Here is a 19,606-nt window from a genome sequence, read left to right on the forward strand (position 1 = left end):
AGGTGGTAGAAGTACTTGAGTAAAAGTAGAAGTACCAGAGTGTAGGAATACTCTGTTACAAGTAAAAGTCCTGCATTCAAAAATGTTACTCAAGTAATAGTACAAAAGTATTAGCATCAAAATATAATATAATAACATACTCATTATGCAGAATAATATATATGATATGTTTTGATTATAATTATTGATGCATTAAAGTGTTATCAAAGCTGGTAAAACATTTTTTCACATTTGTTATCCAAATCTGCAAAGATATTAAATAAATGTTGTGGAGTAGAAGTACACTATTTACCTCTGAATTGTAGTGGAGTAGAAGTACAAAGTACCAACAAATGTAATACTCAAGTAAATGATGTTGTGAACATTTTTAATAACCCAGTGAGAATAGTTTAGGCAGAACAAACATAGACATATGTTTACAAGTCTCTCATAATTCTATTTAAGCAGTACTTGAGTAAATGTACTTAGTTACTTTACACCACTGATTGTGACCTAGCTATCTCAACCCTCTTGTGTCACTTCTGGTTAAAAAAGTTGGTGATTGCCAAAATGCCAAACTTGTGGCCTCGTTAAAAACGTAGTCCTTAAACCTATAAGTGAGGCCACATTAAGTACACCACTTATTTTATACTGTCCCCTTGTGCCTTCCAATACTCCTTATTACCATACTAATTTGAATGGCAAAAAAGGTTTAGCATGTCCCTATACATAGTACGTATGTCAAATGTCAAAAAAGGATGTCCCTTCACATCTTGTCGCAATAATGTTTTTTTGTCTATTCTGACCCACAAATCCTTTGTACAGCGGTTATATTACAAAAAATTCAAGGTCCAATTTGTTGACTAGATAGTATGTCCCGATAATATGCATATCATATGTAATGGCAGCTGCACTAGATACTGTAAGACAAGAAAAAAAAAGTATGCACATTTTAATGCTGCCCAAGCTGGGAATCAGGACTGTTGCAGGGGCTCATGGAGCTTTCCAATCACAGCAAAACAACCCGTCCTACCCATAAACTGTATATAAAGGTCCTGCTAAACCCATCACAACAAGGGGGTGTCTAAAAAAAGCCACCCAGGTAAAATAACTCCTTGGTACTCTCCACTAGGGGTCTGCTTCTCTCACCATACAAGCACAAAACAGTGTACAACAAGTCATACCGGTCCCCGTCAAATCAGTCTGTTCGGTCTATGTTATTGTGGGACATTTTCAGGCATGCAGCTGGAGAGGAGGGACAAACTGTGAAAAGGTGTTACAAAACTTCAGGTTCTTAGAACTTTATGGCCTCAAACTGACAGAAGTTGAAGACTGCAATTGGCTCTCTTGTTAAAGGGAGGACTTTGAACGCACACAACTCTGCTCAGTCACAGAGGAATTTCAACAACCCAGTCAAAGGAACCTGAGGGCGGTGAAGGCTTACACAAGCATTCATAGAGAAAGTGTTGGGGGGGTTTATGTCCATTGTTTACTTACATTGCCTCACCTTTTCCTTCTTGTTGGATTCAGTGAGCTGCAGACACAGAAGAGAGAACAATGTGGAAATCTGCAGTGTTTTTGTTCCTGCTTCTAAACGTGGATATGCAAGTAAGTGGTGCTGTAGATAAGACCATGGCAGAAAACTCCATACCAGAGAAGCTCAAGACAGAAGAGGCTGCAGCGACCAGCAACATTCCTGCAAGGGACAATGCTTCTTCCGGTTACTTGGGCAATTTGCTGGTGGTACCCATGGATGGGAGTCACTGGGTGGGTATAAAGGCCATTGCCCAAGAAATGGGTCGCCGTGGACACCGGGTCACCGTGGTGATACCAGAGGTCAGCATTCGGATGGGTCCAGGAAAACACTACGATACCTTGACCTATCCTGTTCCTTATGACCGGGCTCACATTGATTATGTCATGTCTTCACACATAGACGTGATGAAAAAATCAGCACAGTCTTTCACGGAGAAGGTGGCAACGCGATTTTCGCAAATCAAGAGAATTACGGGCTTCATCCACACCACAGCAGAGAGCCTACTGTTCAATGCAAGTGTCATCTCACTTCTGGCACAGCAGGTGAGTGGAAGAACAGAGGTTGAAAACAAAAAAATACAAATATTGACAACCAGAATCTGTTTTTAGTGGCGTCATAGGCAAACAAAGTTCATGAACTACTGGTTTAATGCATCAAATGGAAATATTTAAAAAGGGTTAGGCTTAGGGTTAGACAAATATGACATTTTCTGTAGAAATCATGCATGAGTGTAACAAGTATGTACTTTTAACATTTAAGTATGACATTTTTTATTATGTGTGTGAGTGTTTAATAGTGCATATACTGTTCAAGGTGGCCAAATTCCATTTAATTTCTTCTGTCTCAGGGTCCTGCAACGTGTTATTTTACTATCATAAGTCGAATCATCTGCTGAGAAAGCACTAAATAAACACAATTATTAAGGTTTTAGAGATTGCTTTTGACCCTGTAGTCTATTTTTCGGACCGTGTCTCTCTGCAGAACTTCGATGCCGTCCTAACAGACCCCATGGTGCCCACAGGCTCTCTTATAGCTCGGAAATTGGGTGAGTTCTGCAACCCTTATATTATTTGTGCTCTCATATGTCCGCACAGTTTCTCACCAGTCATCACTTGCAGGTCTCCCCACAATAAACTTGCTGAGAGGAATTCCATGTTCAATGGATATGAAGTCTGCAGGCTGCCCATCCCCTCCCTCATATGTGCCACGTTTCTTTACAAAAAACACGGATAAAATGAACTTCAAGGAGAGGACTATCAACACTTTGGTGAGCAAATGAATCCCTCTTTATAGCTCTCATTTCTTTCCCTTTCTCTATAATTCTACAGAAATATTCAGGTGTATTTGAGATGTTGCCATGGTATAACTTGCCTCTATTATCATGCCACTATATGTCTTCCTGTCTACCAAGTCATCATGACTTTGGTTTCAGCACTGTTAAAATGTAACTTTCACTACTGTAATTGATTTCTATGCCTTACTCTGTTAACTGGTTTATTAGTGTGAATGCTGTGCAACAGCATTCCACTATAGTTCTTCAAATCTTTAACCTGTTCCACTCTGAGCCTGTTTTTCAGGTCTCAGGCTCGAAAATGACATTCCCAGAACAAATGACCATATCTTCCCTTCTAAAAGGGTTAAATTAATAATCTTTGTTCTCAAAGTAATGATAAACCTGTGAGTTGGATGTAGAAGTGTCAGAATCAATATAAATGTTTTTTATTTTAAAGAAAATTCAGATTTTACATAGTAAAAAACTGTAAATTATATTGTCTGTCCAAAAATTATTTTTTACAGATAGTGAAAACTACCCTTGGATGATGGGTTAGTAGACTAAAAGCTTTAGGAATCCAAAGTACAACATATAATAAGTACCCTGTATCAAGATTGATGCAAAACAAGTGAAATTTGACCTTTTTAGAGAGATTTAGCCAAAAAAACCCACTTTTGGGGTCATTTGGGTGGATTTGACCTATCTCTGGCCCCCCTTGGTCGATTTGGTTGGTTGACATACCCTTGTGACCGTTAGAGCCAATAGAATCGAAGGGGGAAGCCCACTCACACACACGTTGTAAAGAAAAAATGTGGGCGCTTCGCGTGTGGAAAACGAAACCAAAGTGGAGGAATGTCTCCTTCTGGAGTTTGGAAACTAAAACGCAGTTGTATTGCTTATGGATTATCAGAAATAATTTCAAAGAAGGCACAGACACATAGGATGAACCTATGGATTAACTGCAGCATCGTTTTTTTATCGTTTTAATGCCATTGAAGACCACTTTTGACCAAGGTAAGCCATATTTACGTTTGTTAGCTACTTAGCTCCACATGTGATGATGTACGCTTTCGTTTATAGCGTTGCGAATGTTTATCACTGAGTGTTGAGGTTTTTTACACAGATTCAGTGTCTCCAGGACACCAAAAACGAGTGGTTGGCTGTGCATCTAGGATAAGTAATAAGGGAGTTATGAGTGAGTTTAAGTGCCTTTGTAGGTTCCGTTTTTTCGATCGAGGCTAATTCAGAGGCTGAGTGCTAGCATTGTGGGTTTTTTTTGAAAAAAAAAATTAAAAAGATCAGTTAGCTGAGTTTCTTCCCGTTACATGGATATAACACATTCATAGTTTTATTCAATATTAAGATTCCTTAGACGTTGTTTCCTGCAAATGACGCGTTTATCCGCCCGGTACCGGGGGGATGGTGTGAAACAGGTTTAATCATCTTCTTCTTATTATTATTATTTCAACCAATATTTTGCCGTCGAACAACTTCAGCCTACTTTCAGCTACAGAAACCATTAAAATATCAAAATGTTCAGCCTTTTCAGCACATGATGGGAAACTTTCAACTTTTTCATATTTTATACTTTTTGAAATATTCAGCTTTTTAAACTCTTTTTTTAACATGTAACTTAATGGGAGGAACCTTCAAATCCTCTTTTAACTACACCGTGCGCCAAATGCTACTCCTTCCACATACTTTCAGCTAGAGACTTCATTCCAACTTTAAAATGATCACAAGACCTTCAGCTATTAAAATCTTATTCAGATTTTTGATATCTTTGACACTTTTTGAGATATTTAACTTAGTTTGGAGCTTGGTAAAGAGGCCTTCTTCAGATTTTAACATGAGTGTGTATTGCGCAGCTCGTTAAGGCTTAGAGTGCGTGATGTCACAGCTAGAGTGGAGGACAGCTTGAAATTCGCCTTACATTTCTTTTTCTTGAGGGCATGAAGTGACAAACACTTTCAACATGTCTCCATTAAGAGCCATTGTAAATTCAGCCTGATCTATCCCCAGAGCAGCAGCTGCTCACCTTTAGTAAATCTGCCAAAAATGCCACATTATTGACCCGAAAGTGCACAAAAAGCACACTTCAGACGCACAATCTTCATTCGACTTCAACTGCTAACTGTTCCTTCATACTTTCACTCAGAAACCTCATTCCAACTTTAAAATGTTAGACATCTTTCTGACATTATTCGTGTAACACAACTTTTAAATCTGATTCTTACTTTTAGAGATATTAAACATTGTTCAGACCTTGGTACAGAGGCCTTCTTCAGATTTTAACATTAACTAGAGTGCGTGATGTCACAGCTAGAGTGTAGGAAATCTTGAAATTTGCCTTCATATTTTTTTTTAAAACTGCCATAATTCCCAAATCCTACATTCCTGAGACATAATTTTTCATGACAAACGTAGGAAAACATCTCGTAGCTTGAAAAATGACAAATAATTAAGCAAAAATAATTAAACAAAATACCTCTTGAGGTCATGAAGTGACAAAAACTTTCAACATGTCTCCATTAAAGCCCATTGTAATTTCAGGCTGATATTTCCTCACAGCAGCAGCCGTACACCTTTAGTTAATCTGCCAAAAAGGCCACATTATTGACCCGAAAGTACACAAAAAGCACACTTCAGATACTCAAGGTCCTTGAGATGCTTCACGCTTTGAAATTTCACCGATATCTGTTACGGTTCTTCAACAAAACGTTCACATGTAAGAGGTTTATCTCTCATTCAGAACAATGGAAACCTTTGATCTCTGGACACCTCGTTAGCTCAAATATAAACACCTGTGTCATGGAACACGATGATGTCATAACTCCAACTGACATTCAGAGCAGCAGACTTCAGATAATGGTTAATGGTCCTGCCATCAACAGCTCTACGCCAAATCTGAGATCTCACCATATGCCGTTTCCATGGAAATGCATCCCTCGCCATAAAAGACGATGTCGCTATAACTCCTATGAACATTTTCAAAAAGTGCTCAAACTTCACATGTGTGCTAACAGTCCAGCCGTGAAGACATCTACGGGACATGCCGTTGCCATGGCAACACAATGCCCGCCATGAAACACGGTTTTCTCATAACTTCAGTGAAAATGCTCCAAATGGCCCAAAACTTCACAGGTTTGGTAACGATGCAGCCATCAACGCATCTAAGCGTATTATGGGATGTCATCAAATGCCGTTGGCATGGCGACAGATCATTCACCATCAAGTTAGTTCAAAAGTTTGCAGTTCAAATATTCTGCTGCTTTTCCAAGCCTTTTTACTTTCTTTTCTTCTCTCATCACACATTCAAGCCCCCAGTGTTCATGTATCATTTCAATCTAAATTCTTCACTTTCTTCTTACACATTATATTTCAGCATAGCAGTTTAGCGTCAGATTTTCAGCATAAAGCATTCCCACTAACAATTTCTTCAGGAATTGCATTCTCTAGTGGTTAATGGTCCTGCTCTCAACAGCTCTACGTCAATTATGGGGTGTCATCATATGCCGTTTCCATATATATGCCATCCCTCGCCATAAAAGACGATGTCGCTATACATTAAAGGTGGGGTAGGTAACTTTGGAGAAACCAGCTCGAGTGTGCTAGAATTTGAAAATACACAGCCGGAAAAAATCTCCCACTTCCTTACAGAGCCCCTCCTCCAACACACACGAACGTGCACATGACCAATGAGGGCACGAGATAAGTTTGTGCACAGATGGAAGGCTGACAGGCAGGTAGGCCATCCAGTTATTTTAGCCGGGCCAGCTAAAATGATTGGTCGTGCTTTTTACAGTACTACAGCTTCCACAGATTAATTTTTTTAATGGATTTTTTGTCAAAGCACTTAAGACATTCATTGCTATCGGGATGTTAAGAGCATTCCATGGAATATAATAAAAAGTGTATCTCGAGCCGGTTTCTCAAACGTACCTACCCCACCTTTAACTCCTATGAAAATGTTCAAAAAGTGCTCAAACTTCACATGTGTGCTAACAGTCCAGCCATGAACACATCTACGGGACAGTTTTGAGATTTCTTCAAATGCCGTTGCCATGGCAACAAAATGCTTACCATGAAACATGGTTTTCTCATAACTTCAGTGAAAATGCTCCAAACGGCCCAAAACTTCACAGGTTTGGTAACGATGCAGCCATCAACGCATCTAAGCGTATTATGGGGTGTCATCAAATGCCGTTGCCATGGCGACAGATCACTCGTCATGAAACACGATGTCGCTGTAAGTCCAGTGGACACGGTCCAATCGTCCCCCAATCTTCACTTGTATATCACCGGTCCATGCCTCAACAGCTCTACGCCAAATCTGAGATCTCACCATATGCCGTTTCCATGGAAACGCATCCCTCGCCATAAAAGACGATGTCGCTATAACTCCTATGAAAATGTTCAAAAAGTGCTCAAACTTCACGTGTGCTAACAGTCCAGCCGTGAAGACATCTACAGGACAGTTTTCCATGGCAACACAATGCTCACCATGAAACACGGTTTTCTCATAACTTCAGTGAAAATGCTCCAAACGGCCCAAAAATGCACAGGTTTGGTAAAGATGCCGCCATCAACGCATCTAAACGTATTATGTTCAAATATTCTGCTGCTTTTCCAAGCATTTTTACTTTCTTTTCTTCTCTCATCACACATTCAAGCCCCCAGTATTCATGTATCATTTCAATCTAAATTCTTCACTTTCATCTTACACATTACATTTCAGCATAGCAGTTTAGCGTCAGCTTTTCAGCATAAAGCATTCCCACTAGCAATTTATTCAGGAATTGCATTCTCTAGTTTCTCTAAATGCACTTCGAGGACTGAGAATCGAGCATCGAGGAGGCTCTCTGGAGGAGCTATAATCGAGGATACACTGATGGGTCCTCCGCGCCAGTCCGCGGAACCTCCACGGATGTATTTCCGGCAACAGAGATGTTTAAAAGAGTCGCAGCGCACGGCCGGACTTATCTCAGCCAATGACAGCTCTGTATGCATCCCCTGGATAATATTTTAGTAACTGCTTTCATCGCGACGCGATGTTTCCAGTGAGAACAGCTGTGAGGTCCGTGCAGAAAGCAGAGCAGTGTGTATAATATATATCACTCAGTATAACAGGCCTACATTACTTTCTTTATTTGTATGTTTTAGTTTAGTAGATATCTACAAATGAAGAGTCGATATTTTTCTAAAACCATTTAGTGCTTCACATAATAAAATACACAACGGCTGTATCCTGATATATATATTATATGCTGTAGGAGCTGTAGGTGCGTGTGGTACAGTGTGTGTATGTGTGTGCGTAGATGCAGCGGACAGACAGGTCTCAGTTGGTTTGGTGTCCGATGCTTACTTTTAATACTTGTAAATAAAACTTTTGGCCCGTAATTTATTTTCCTCATTGTAGCGACCAGAAAGGGGGGGGGGGGGATATATCCAGTCTCTGATAGTGTTACGTTATTATGAGAGTGCTCTCATACTTGTTTGAATCTGAAATTGTATATATTTATATAAATATATATAAATATATATGTGTGTGTGTGTATATGTCCGCATCTGTAGCCTGTTATTGTCTCATTATACTGCACTGTGAATGAATTAAAAGTAAATAATAAGTCATCATGAACACAGTCCATCAGACTGAGTGCTGTGCCTCCTGTCATCATTAATGGACGTCTCTTTAAAATGACCGCTCAGAGGAGAGGATTTCTCATTTCTCTAACCGCCTGCTGCTTCCCCTCCTCTCTCCTCGGTTCCCCTCCTCGACTCCTCCGCTCGCATCTCCTGTGGGCGGGACTAAGACACGAGGATAGGAGTCGAGGAGGGGAAATTAGAGAAATGAGAAAGGGCCCAGGACATGCTTCACACGTTGACATTTAACCGAAAGCAGCTACCGTTTTTAAACTATAGTTAGAAATGTAAGAGGTTTATTTCTCATTCAGAACAATGGAAAGGCTCTCCTTTCACATCTCCATGGAAACCTTTGATCTCTGGGCTCACGTACACAGGTGTTTCATAATGTCATCACCATGGTAACCTTTGATCTCTGGGCTTACACACACAGGTGTTTCATAACGTAGTCACCTCAAACACAAACAAACAGACTGGAGTTTAAAGACTGTCTCAGCCTATTCTTATTCTGTCTGATGGAGACTTCATACTGACTTCAACACGTTCCACATATTTTATACATTATTGGTGACGTTTGGTTTTAGTTCAAAAGTTTGCAGTTAAAATATTCTGATGCTTTTCAAAGCGTTTTTACTTTCTTTTCTCTTCTTAATACACATTCATTCACTACTACTTACATTTAATATCTAACTCAGCCTACTTTCAGCTATAAACCATTCAACTATTAAATTATTCAGCTACTTCAGGACATTGAGGCTATACATGTTGTTGTTTATACCTTTTTTAAACCTTTTCTTTTAAATATTAAGCTTCTTCACTATTGTTCCTACTCTTCCAGTTTAACATTTCACTTTCAAGTTTTCAACAAAGTCATTGCAATGCATTTGACCTGTAACAATTTGATTAAATCATTTCACTTTTCTGCATTTCTCCGCTAAGTTCAGCAACACACTTACCATTCCACTAATAAAATATTAATATATATAAATTCAGCCACAAATGTTCACAGTGTACAGCATTCACACGCATTTTCAGCAGGAAATGCATTTTCTAATTGCTGTTTGATGCCTCTGACCTACAGGTGGCTTTCCTGGAGCCGCTGCTTTGCAGACTGATGTACTGGCACTTTGACAGTTTAGCCTATCAGTTCCTGGGGGAGGAGGTGGGCGTGGCTGAAATGCTGTCAGAATCGGCTATCTGGCTGCTGAGGTAACATGTACAAAGGTTATTTATTGACATTTTGGAAAAGAATACTCATCAACTGCAGATGGACTTTACCAGTGGTGGAATGTAACAGAGTTTATTTACCAACATAGTGCCATACACAAGTACTGTTTCGACTAAATTGCACGTGCATGAGTATTTCTAATTTCTGCTTCTTTATACTTCTACTTTTCTACATTTAAAAGACAAATATTCCACGTATTCAAAGTTCTTTTACATATAAATACACATTATATGCTGATATGTTATGATACAGTACTGTAATACCAATCTACCCGGTATTTTAAGTAGCTGAAATTGGCAAACTACTATTTTAAAATGCTCTTACATGTATTTGTTAGTGATAAAACTGGATGATATAATATTCTATAATAGGATAATACTGTAAAAAAAGAGCAATTCTGCATACTGAGTACTTTATTTATAGCTGATAGTACTTCTACCTAAATGACATTTCAATTCAGAACTTTTACATGTAATGGGGGATTTTAAGACCATTCTACCTTTACTTAAGGAAAGGATCTAAGTACTTTGTTAAATGATTGTTTTAGTGTTTCTGTTGTCCCGTGCTACTGAATCAAACTAAACTATAAAATATTTTAGACTTATTATTTACATAAATATGTAAATACTGTGTTTAAACAGGCTTGATTTCACGCTGGAGTTCCCACGGCCACTCATGCCTAATATGGTGCTAGTTGGCGGAATTAACTGCCATGTGAGGAATCCTTTGCCTGAGGTAAGGCCTGTGTGTCTGATCCAATAATTAACTGTAGATTTTAAATTGTTTCATATTCTATTGAGACACCATCTTGAAAAATGGCATTTCAAATTGATTTGGACTTAAATAAACATTCTGAAAAGAATATAATAAAGAAAAAAACTCTCACTGACCCTGGCATCTATGTGTGTGTGTGTTGCAGGATTTGGAGTCCTGGTTATTAGACGGAGAACATGGGTTTGTAGTGTTCACTCTGGGCACTATGGTGTCAGATCTGCCTGAAGAGACAACCTCCGTCTTCCTGGAAGCCTTCAGACAGATTCCACAGAAGGTACAGGAACATATATGTAAACATATACGTAAATGCAATTCAAACCAAACTATCTTCAAAGGGCAATGCATTATTTTTGATAGGTCGTATGGAGATACACTGGGCCGGTTCCTGATAATGTTCCAGAAAACGTGAAGTTTATGAAGTGGGCTCCTCAGAATGACCTGCTAGGTGGGTAAATCCACTGCAACACATCCTGAAATGTGAAGCACGCGACTGAAAACTTCCCAATGATGTATAACATAACTTAAAAGATCCAACATCTGTGTGTTAGCGCATCCTGGAGTGCGGGCCTTCATCACACACGCCGGCTCACATGGTCTGTTCGAGGGACTGTGTCACGCTGTTCCCATGGTGATGGTGCCACTTGGGGGGGACCAGCCTGACAATGCGCAGAGGTTGGCGAGCAGAGGAGCCGGACTTGTGCTGGATATTTTTGACATAACTACAGAGATCCTTCTGCAAGGACTGAATGAGGTCATCAACGACACCAGGTGAGGGGACACTTAAGCTCCTTTAAAAGAGGCCCTAGTATATTTTTCTGGGTTTTCCCTTTCCTGTAGTGTGCTAATAGGTTTGTGTGCATGTAAAATTCCCTCCAGAGGGAGTTTCTCTTCCAAACACTCCCCCCCCTGCCTCAAACGCCTCAATTGTAGTCCATTGTTTACTTCCCTAACAGTGAAATCATTCCGTCACACTCGTGCTTCTATTGGCTGGCGCCAATAAAACACCTTTTAAACAATAAAGCATGTAAACATGTCACAATAGATATGACACATGAAACTGAGCCTAATAGGGTCGCTTTAAAAAAATTGGTTTGGAATGTGCTTTGATAACTTTGCCTCCATGTTGTATTCTTCAACTCTTGCCATGAATCTGTTTTTATCCAGGTATAAAGAGAACGTGCAGAAGCTGTCTGATCTCCATAAAGACCGGCTGGTCGACCCACTCGACCTCTCTGTGTACTGGACAGAATATGTGATGCGGAACAAAGGGGCAAAACATCTTAAAGCTGCCGTCCATGGCCTCAACTGGATCCAGTACTACTGCCTGGATGTCATAGCACTACTGGCTACTGTAGTGCTGTTTTTTGTAATCCTGACTGTAAAATGTTTTAAACTAATCTTTTGGAAGCTGAGCAGGAAGAGAAAGCAGGACTAGTCTTTCTATATGTGCATGTTCAAATAAAAATGTACTGTATGTTAAATTTGTTTTGGTTTAAAGATGGGACAGGGTGTGGCGCAGTGGATAGAGCCTTGGTGTTGGGATCAGGGGGTCACAGGTTCAAACCACCCTGCACTCAGCATGTTGTTATGTTCCTGGGCAAGACACTTCACCCCAAATTGCTCCTGTGGGGATTGTCCACAGTATTGAGTATGTAAGTCGCTTTGGATAAAAGCATCTAAAAAGTGACATGTAATGTAATAAGAAGAATAAGGGAAGCCATGGAGTGATCAGAAAACATTTAATGAACAGAAAATACAGATTATTAGAGTCTGGGGTTGAGCGTTAGTGTCCACCCTTCTTTGGTGGGAAGAAGGTGTACTCTACAGCCAGAGCAACAGCGAAGGCGGCAAAGCCCCACTTGAATCCTTTCAGAAGCACTTCAGGCAGAGTGACAGGACGAGCAAAGCCCCCACTGTATCTCCAAGCCTCGTTGCTACAGGGACAGTTAAAGAAAGGATAGTCAGTAATCCGATTCATTAAATGGGAGACAGCTATATTTACTTTTGGTAGAAACACTGACCGTCCCCATGGATCCTTGAGGCCCCTGGATGCCAGCCTCCTCTGTACGATCTCCAGTGGGGTCCCCTCTATCTTCCACTGCCGCCAGTCTGGCAGGACCAGCTTGTTGTGCCCGTGGTCACCTCCCATTCTGAAAACAGATACATGTTAATATGTAATCACCCATAGATAACTTGAACCTCTCATATTATTATTTGCTTTTATTTGAGAAATGTGTTGTCAGAAACAAGCCTTACAGGACACACAATATGTCAATGATCCACAATATGTGTTTAAAACAGGCTCAAACATGTTTCCGCTTATGTAGAAGTGAAAACTGCTAACTCTTTGGTTTCCATGTCTGTTTACATCTAGAAATGTACATGTGGGACCAGGTTTTAACCATGTTTAAATGGCATTAAAATGTTTGTTTGTAATGACGAACCATTTATGTTATGCTTATGCTCATTGTATAAGCATATAACTGGTCTCAGGTTATACACTATTTAGTGCCATTCAATATGGAGGTTGATGTGATTGGCTGTTTTCTATTGTCTTATACCTGTCTACATTACACTGGCTCAATACCTGTTTAAGCTTTTCTAAGATTCTCAGGACGCAAGATGGCACATAAATCAAACTTTATAACACTCGGTTTAGGCAGTCATTGTCATTATGTAATGTTGATGTTTTGATCTTTGAAATAATGGATGTAAACTAGCTGTGAAGCAATCTCTGGCAGTGATTTAAATGTTGCTGAATGTTTACTGTTGTTCGTAAATAATCAATAAACAATCTGGTCGCAGCACCTGCAAACACTGAACCTGTCAAAGCTCAATGATGTTAAGCGTTATTGAACATTTGAAACATGCCCTACTTTATTCATGACTGGCTTTCTTTATACACAGTGTCATTCAAGTTACGTGTCTTACTAAAGTAAAGATGTGTACATAATGAATAGGAAAAAAATCGTTGTTTAATGAAAGTACACAGCGTTTCCTCAGCTAGCATTTCGTTAGCTAACGTGCTAACGTCAGCTTGTCCAACATCCATACAATTGCAGCATTTGCTCTATGAGGCATTATCTACAGCTTTATTTATGTTAAGATACCGTTGTCAGCCACTGTGAAAGAGCAACAAAAGATGCTTTAGAAATGTAACATATTCATTAAAAAGCATAACACTGTACCTGAGTGGTTTGTTGTGACCTCTGTAGCAGGACTAAGTGTTCTTCTTCTTCAGCGTTTTATCGCAGGTAGACACCAGGGATACAATACATTACCGCCACCTACTGTGTTGGAGAGTGAACCAAAAATATCTATCTATATCTAAGAAAAAAGGAATCCCTCAGAAAATGTTAATAAAATATACACTTGACTAAAACGTAATGTCTAATGAACAGCTCCTGGATTAATTGTTACTAATCTAAAGTTGTTTAACGCCAATATTACAGCAAAGCACGCTGGACCAAAAAACAAAGCGTCTTGCACCTTTACAAGTAGAGCTATACCTTTATTTATTGTTGTAATATCTAATAAATTGTAAGACAAGCTATTTTTTACAAATACTGTATTTCTAATATACATTATTCTTTTACTTTCTATCCAATTCAACTATCAAGGGCAATGTCTTTGTCCAAATAAACACTTTATATGATTCAAATATTTTATTTATTTGACAGTACTATGTTTAATTTTCAGTTTTCCCTTAAATATTGGACAAATAAAGGAAACATGTTACATTTACATATAAAGTCTGTATTTCATAACAATATCAAAGATGAGCAGCCTTGAACAGCCTCAGTACATATATTTAAAATATTATTGTAATTTTCCATCGTTGTTTCTGTCTTTTGTCTCCATTTGCAAATAATGCAATTTTGTCAAATAGCACCGTTAATTACCAACTTACAAAGGCATTGAAATTTTTTTATATAGTGCTCTGTCACAACTCATTACCAAAAAAACAATCAGACACTTGTATAGCTATTATTAAATACAATTATGTACAGAATTTGTTATAATAAATCACACTATCTTAGTCCCGGGCCACTATGGTGTCTTGTTTCTTCCCATTGCTTGTGGTACCCATCAGCTCTCTGTCCATGGGCTCAGACAATTAGAGCTTGCTTTTGGGGTTGAGTAGTTCCTTCATAGCCTCCTGGTTCTCCCCCTCTGGAGCTTCAGGCCATGCACTGTGGTCTGGAGAAAGAAACATAAAAAGACAATAATTTAGAACACAAAATAGTGTGCTGTGTGGTATAAAGTATAAACCGTAGTGTTGATACGTACTCGGTATCTCCCACATGGAGTGGTACAGACTCTGTCCTGCATCAACCCTCAGAGTGTCTCCAGAGATGTAGGAGGCCCCAGGAGAGAGCAGGAAGCAGACTGCTGATGAGATCTGAACAAAGAAACAAGTACAAAAAAACATTAGATATAGCCAAGACTTTTCTTTAATCTGTTAGCCTACTTTTATTATTTTTGCTTTCAATATACACTGCCCCTTTGCTGTTGTAACACTTTAAATTTGCCCGCTTTGGAACAAATAAAGGATTTCTGATAGTTTAGTTTGTGGCTCAGTGGGTAGTGTGCTGGACTTCGAATCAAGGGATAGCAAGTTCGAGTCCCACTGCAGTCAGCATGTCGTTGTGTCCCTGGGCACGACACTTCACCCCAAATTGCTCCTGTGGGGATTGTCCACAGTACTGAATGTATGTAAGTCGCTTTGGATAAAAGCATCTAACAAATGACATGTATTGTAATGTTTATTTTAAAGCTGGAAGGCAGAATGATGGTTATACCTCTTCTGGTACCCCTAGCCTTTTTGCGGGGCTAAATGGAATAGACATCTTAAAGAGACTTGGTCCAAGATCCTTGTAGTTTTCCATTGCAGTTTTGGAAAAGATTGTGCCCTGCAAACAGAGAAAAGCACAGCTTTTTAATTACAAATTAAACACCTTCATCAATTATCCTGTGTTTACTCATGGTCTGTACTTACAGGTGCGACAGAGTTGACCCTGACTCCTGAAGCTGCCCACTCGATGGCCAGACTTTTTGTCAGGTTGTCCACTGCTGCCCTCGCTGCCCCTGTGTGGCTGTAAGTGAGAGGAGATTCAGTAAGTACATCATACAAAGTCTTGCTCCTTGATTATTGGTTGAACCAGAGTGATTCTGGTAAGAAATCAAGGATTGAGGAGCAAGCAGAGATCTCTGAGTATCGATGCCAAGGATACACGAGAGCAGCCTTCCTCATTGAGGGAGTGCTGTAGCTGATATGATACATTACAGTCAAATGCATCAATCCCATGTAACGTTTTTTTTGTTTCTGATTTACCATATAGTTCAAAATCTGTGTTTATTGTAGATCTGAACAATAAAACGAACCAAAATCCGCCTAATTTTTCTTATTAAACATTCTCTTTTTCCCTCTCCACACATGGTTTTCTTGCATCATACAGCCCCAGAGGGAGGGATTAAGACGCAAGGAAAATACCTATTTGAGGGTATCATGAATTTAATTTAAGATTTGGGATTAAGAACTCACAATACAGAGGAAATAACTAATTGCAATTAGTTTGACTAACTTTGCACTGTGATTTATTTCAGATATATGAGGAAATTAGCAATTTTGAAAAAACATTCAAATGATCACTTAGGAAAAGTTCTCATGCATCTGTTTACAGTTAACTTATATATCCTTACAATATGCAGTATTGTATTCCACTGTACAGTATTTCATTTTACATTGGTTTTTATTCTGTCTTAATCTATTTTACATACATATAGTTTACTTCTTTCTGCATTGTACTTGCACCTTTGTTTCCCTCGCAATATTTCATTTGTATTTCTTCTTGCACTATTTTTATTTATTTGTATGTCTTAATTACTTGAATGCCTGGACTTCTCTGCAGCACCACAATGCTTCATTCAGAATTTTCACATATTTTGTATTTACCAAATATTGCGCTGACTGCAATTTGGAATTGCACTCATTAATATTGATTAATTTTGTGTTTTAACTAAATGGAAACTATTGTGTGAATTCATTTGGTGTTCGGTGCTGCTGCTTACGCCATCCCCGGAAAGCCTTTCCACATGTCAGCTATGATGTTGACGATCACCCCTCCATGCTGTTTCATCCATGCGGCGTACACTGTGTGGACAGAACCATAAAAGTCACACTGAGCTTTTTATCCAACACACACTGAGGCTGTGTTAGATTATCAAACACACACTGAGGCTGTGTTAGCTTATCAAACACACACTGAGGCTGTGTTAGCTTATCAAACACACACTGAGGCTGTGTTAGCTTATCAAACACACACTGAGGCTGTGTTAGCTTATCAAACACACACTGAGGCTGTGTTAGCTTATCAAACACACACTGAGGCTGTGTTAGCGTCTTTACCCTGCTGGCAGCAGTGGAAGGTTCCCGTCAGGTTGGTGTCTATCACAGCTTTCCAGCCTTTAGACGACATGTGTTCTGCCGGGCTGCTGAACTGACCTCCTCCATTGTTCACCAGGAAGTCTATCCTACCGTACCGCTTCAGCACTGACGACACAAGATCCTTCACCTGGGCATAAAAGAAAACAGAAAATCAGCTGTTGAAAGCAACAGCATGAAGTAATGTGAGCCTGAGGGTGAGTGCAGGTCCTCACCTCATCTTCGTTTCGGATGTTACACTGCAGAGGAGTGACACGCGCCGGGCTGGAGGCGGGGATCTTCTGTCTCATCTCCTCAGCTGCTGCTTCCAACCTCTCCACCTTTCTACTGGAGATGACCACATTGCAACCTGAAGACAACAGTCAGCTTCAAAAACTAGGATTACAGTACTGACTGAGGGCTGGGTTATATATCAATAACATTATATGAGACAAAATATCGTATTAGATCTTTGATATCTATAAATGGCATTAGTGTATTTTCCTAGAGACTGCATTATAAAGTCATGTCATTTTCAGAAATCCTGTTCAAACTGTTCTATTTGCCTTTAAACAATTAGTCACATTACTGACATATATAAATCAAAATGTCATTGTGTGTCTTCATTATTAGAATGTCATTACTACATTGTATTTTAGGGTTTTGGTAAAAAAAAGTGTATAGTCTGTTCACATGCAATATATTTTATTCAGAATTTATTTTCAAATGTACAAAACACATCCCTTGAGTTTCTGAGTCCTTCATGGTGTGTTCACTTGAGAGAACTTGGAAATCATTAATGGATTATTTGGAGCTAAACTTTAACCCACACACCCACCACCATTGTACTGAATGTAACTCCAGTAAGTGAGTGGCATTTATTTATAAACTCGTATTTTTTACTGCCTTTATACCCCATCGCATTGGAATTAGATGTGGGTATATTTGGCTATATTGTCCCTGTTTCATTCATGCCAATAAAGCATTTAATTTAATAGAATTTTGATACATTTTTAACATTCAGAATTTCATTTGATAGCTGTAATCAGTTTGCCTGCACAGTGTATACACCTTTATATATACAGTCTATGGTTTAAACTGAGTGACATTTTGAAGAATTCAGTAGCCTACATGGCTTCTTGTATCTGTGTCGAAGTTCACTTGGCTCTTGTTGTCAGTCAGTCGCTGTTCACTTCTGAATCTCAGCTCTATGAAAGTAAAACTCTGTTCCCCAAGCACCCCACATCACTCACCGAGCTCCAGCAGCTCTTCAGATATAGCTTTACCGATCCCGGTCCCGCCGCCCGTTACTATTGCAACTTTGTGGTTGAACAAGCCCGGTCTGAAGACACTGGACGCCGCCATGTTTGTTTCTTGACGCTGCTGCTGGGGAACACGACCCCTGGTGGACAGCAGCTGTGTTCGGTTTAAATGATGCCCTCTTTAGGAGTGTAACTGACATTGTTCTGCATTGACCTTGTTAATACAACAGGAACTTAGTGGAATATTATAAATTCAACTATATATTTTTTTCTTTGTTTCTTATATGCCATGGATATTCAATTTGATTTATTTACTATCAATCTTAACCAATATGATTCCAACCGTTTAGTACCAGATCTAAAGCTGGTTAGAATTTTTGTATTGTATTAATTGTAGGGCTGTCAAGTTAACGCGTTAATAACGCGTTAACGCAAAAAAAAATTAACGCCACTAATTATTTTAACGCGATTAACGCATGTGTATTTTTTGTCCTCGGCCGCCGTAGTTTCAGAGCGCATCGAGTTTAAAATACCATCTACTGTACAAGCTGATGCTGACAGCCCCGTTCCTGCCGCCCGCTTGTGGCAGACCACACTTCCACGCTCACCGGCAGGCCCGGACTGGCCATCGGGAGGACCGGGAGGGTGTGTGTGTGTGTGTGTGTGTGTGTGTGTGTGTGTGTGGCGCGGCGCGACTCGCGCGAGCGATGCACACCTTACGTGTTGTTGTTGTTGTTAGCATCCGGTGCTAGCTAGCTGCGCTAACGGATATAAGGAGCTGTTTCAATGACATTTCGCCGACAACTGCGCCGAGCACTTGACTTTATGCAGGTAGCCAGACAGTGGGACATTGTACGAAAAGTCAGCACACTCAGTACGCGCAACATGATTGCAGCTCCCGTTCGAGCATATATGCCTTGAGCTGCACATAGCTCCAACGATCTACACACACACACACACACACACACACACACAGTATTGTATTATTGTATGAGAGGTTCCAGGTTGAATTGAGGCGAATATTTGTAATGTTCAGAGGTTGTTGTGTTTAATATTCATGAGAATATTTGTCATTGTTCAAATGATAAAACATATAAAGCATATTTGTCCACTCATGTTGATATGAGTATTAAAAACTTGAAAAATATCCCTCTAAGGTACATTTAGAACAGATAAAAAATGTGCGATTAATTTGCGATTAACTATGGACAATCATGCGATTAATCACGATTAAATATTTTAATCGACTGACAGCCCTAATTAATTGGTCTACATTAATACTGTAAATTGATGTTTAAATGAGTTTGTAGGCACAGACCATTGGGTTAAGTTTTTTCATTAAAATATGAAAATGTACATGATACAAAATCCACTGTTATTTAAATGATACACCCTGATGGATCCTGCACAGCAATTGTTCCCAGTTTTCAGCCGAGGCTCCCGTCAGATGAACTCACATCCCCTTTGACTCCAAATGTTTTACTTT

General features: G+C 39.4%; 3 protein-coding genes across 3 annotated transcripts; 1 reads left to right on the forward strand and 2 right to left on the reverse strand.

Moving 5' to 3' along the window:
* The first annotated feature begins 1,428 nt into the window (after positions 1-1,428).
* LOC117489022 (UDP-glucuronosyltransferase 1-1-like) lies at positions 1,429-12,070 on the forward strand. Its single transcript, XM_034138253.1, has 9 exons — positions 1,429-2,058; positions 2,498-2,561; positions 2,635-2,783; positions 9,514-9,641; positions 10,302-10,395; positions 10,580-10,708; positions 10,792-10,879; positions 10,983-11,202; positions 11,599-12,070. The coding sequence occupies exons 1-9, from the start codon at positions 1,537-1,539 to the stop codon at positions 11,867-11,869; spliced, it is 1,665 nt and encodes a 554-aa protein (XP_033994144.1). The 5' UTR covers positions 1,429-1,536; the 3' UTR covers positions 11,870-12,070.
* An 86-nt stretch (positions 12,071-12,156) lies between these two features.
* ndufb3 (NADH:ubiquinone oxidoreductase subunit B3) lies at positions 12,157-13,720 on the reverse strand. Its single transcript, XM_034138254.1, has 3 exons — positions 13,623-13,720; positions 12,456-12,584; positions 12,157-12,368 (listed from the first exon to the last, which is right to left on the reverse strand). The coding sequence occupies exons 2-3, from the start codon at positions 12,581-12,583 to the stop codon at positions 12,218-12,220; spliced, it is 279 nt and encodes a 92-aa protein (XP_033994145.1). The 5' UTR covers position 12,584; positions 13,623-13,720; the 3' UTR covers positions 12,157-12,217.
* A 360-nt stretch (positions 13,721-14,080) lies between these two features.
* pecr (peroxisomal trans-2-enoyl-CoA reductase) lies at positions 14,081-18,252 on the reverse strand. Its single transcript, XM_034137931.1, has 8 exons — positions 18,112-18,252; positions 17,095-17,228; positions 16,844-17,009; positions 16,507-16,588; positions 15,434-15,530; positions 15,237-15,347; positions 14,725-14,836; positions 14,081-14,634 (listed from the first exon to the last, which is right to left on the reverse strand). The coding sequence occupies exons 1-8, from the start codon at positions 18,221-18,223 to the stop codon at positions 14,552-14,554; spliced, it is 897 nt and encodes a 298-aa protein (XP_033993822.1). The 5' UTR covers positions 18,224-18,252; the 3' UTR covers positions 14,081-14,551.
* Between the last annotated feature and the right edge of the window lie 1,354 nt (positions 18,253-19,606).

This window comes from Trematomus bernacchii, unplaced genomic scaffold, assembly GCF_902827165.1.
Source record: "Trematomus bernacchii unplaced genomic scaffold, fTreBer1.1, whole genome shotgun sequence".
Taxonomy (NCBI): domain Eukaryota; kingdom Metazoa; phylum Chordata; class Actinopteri; order Perciformes; family Nototheniidae; genus Trematomus; species Trematomus bernacchii.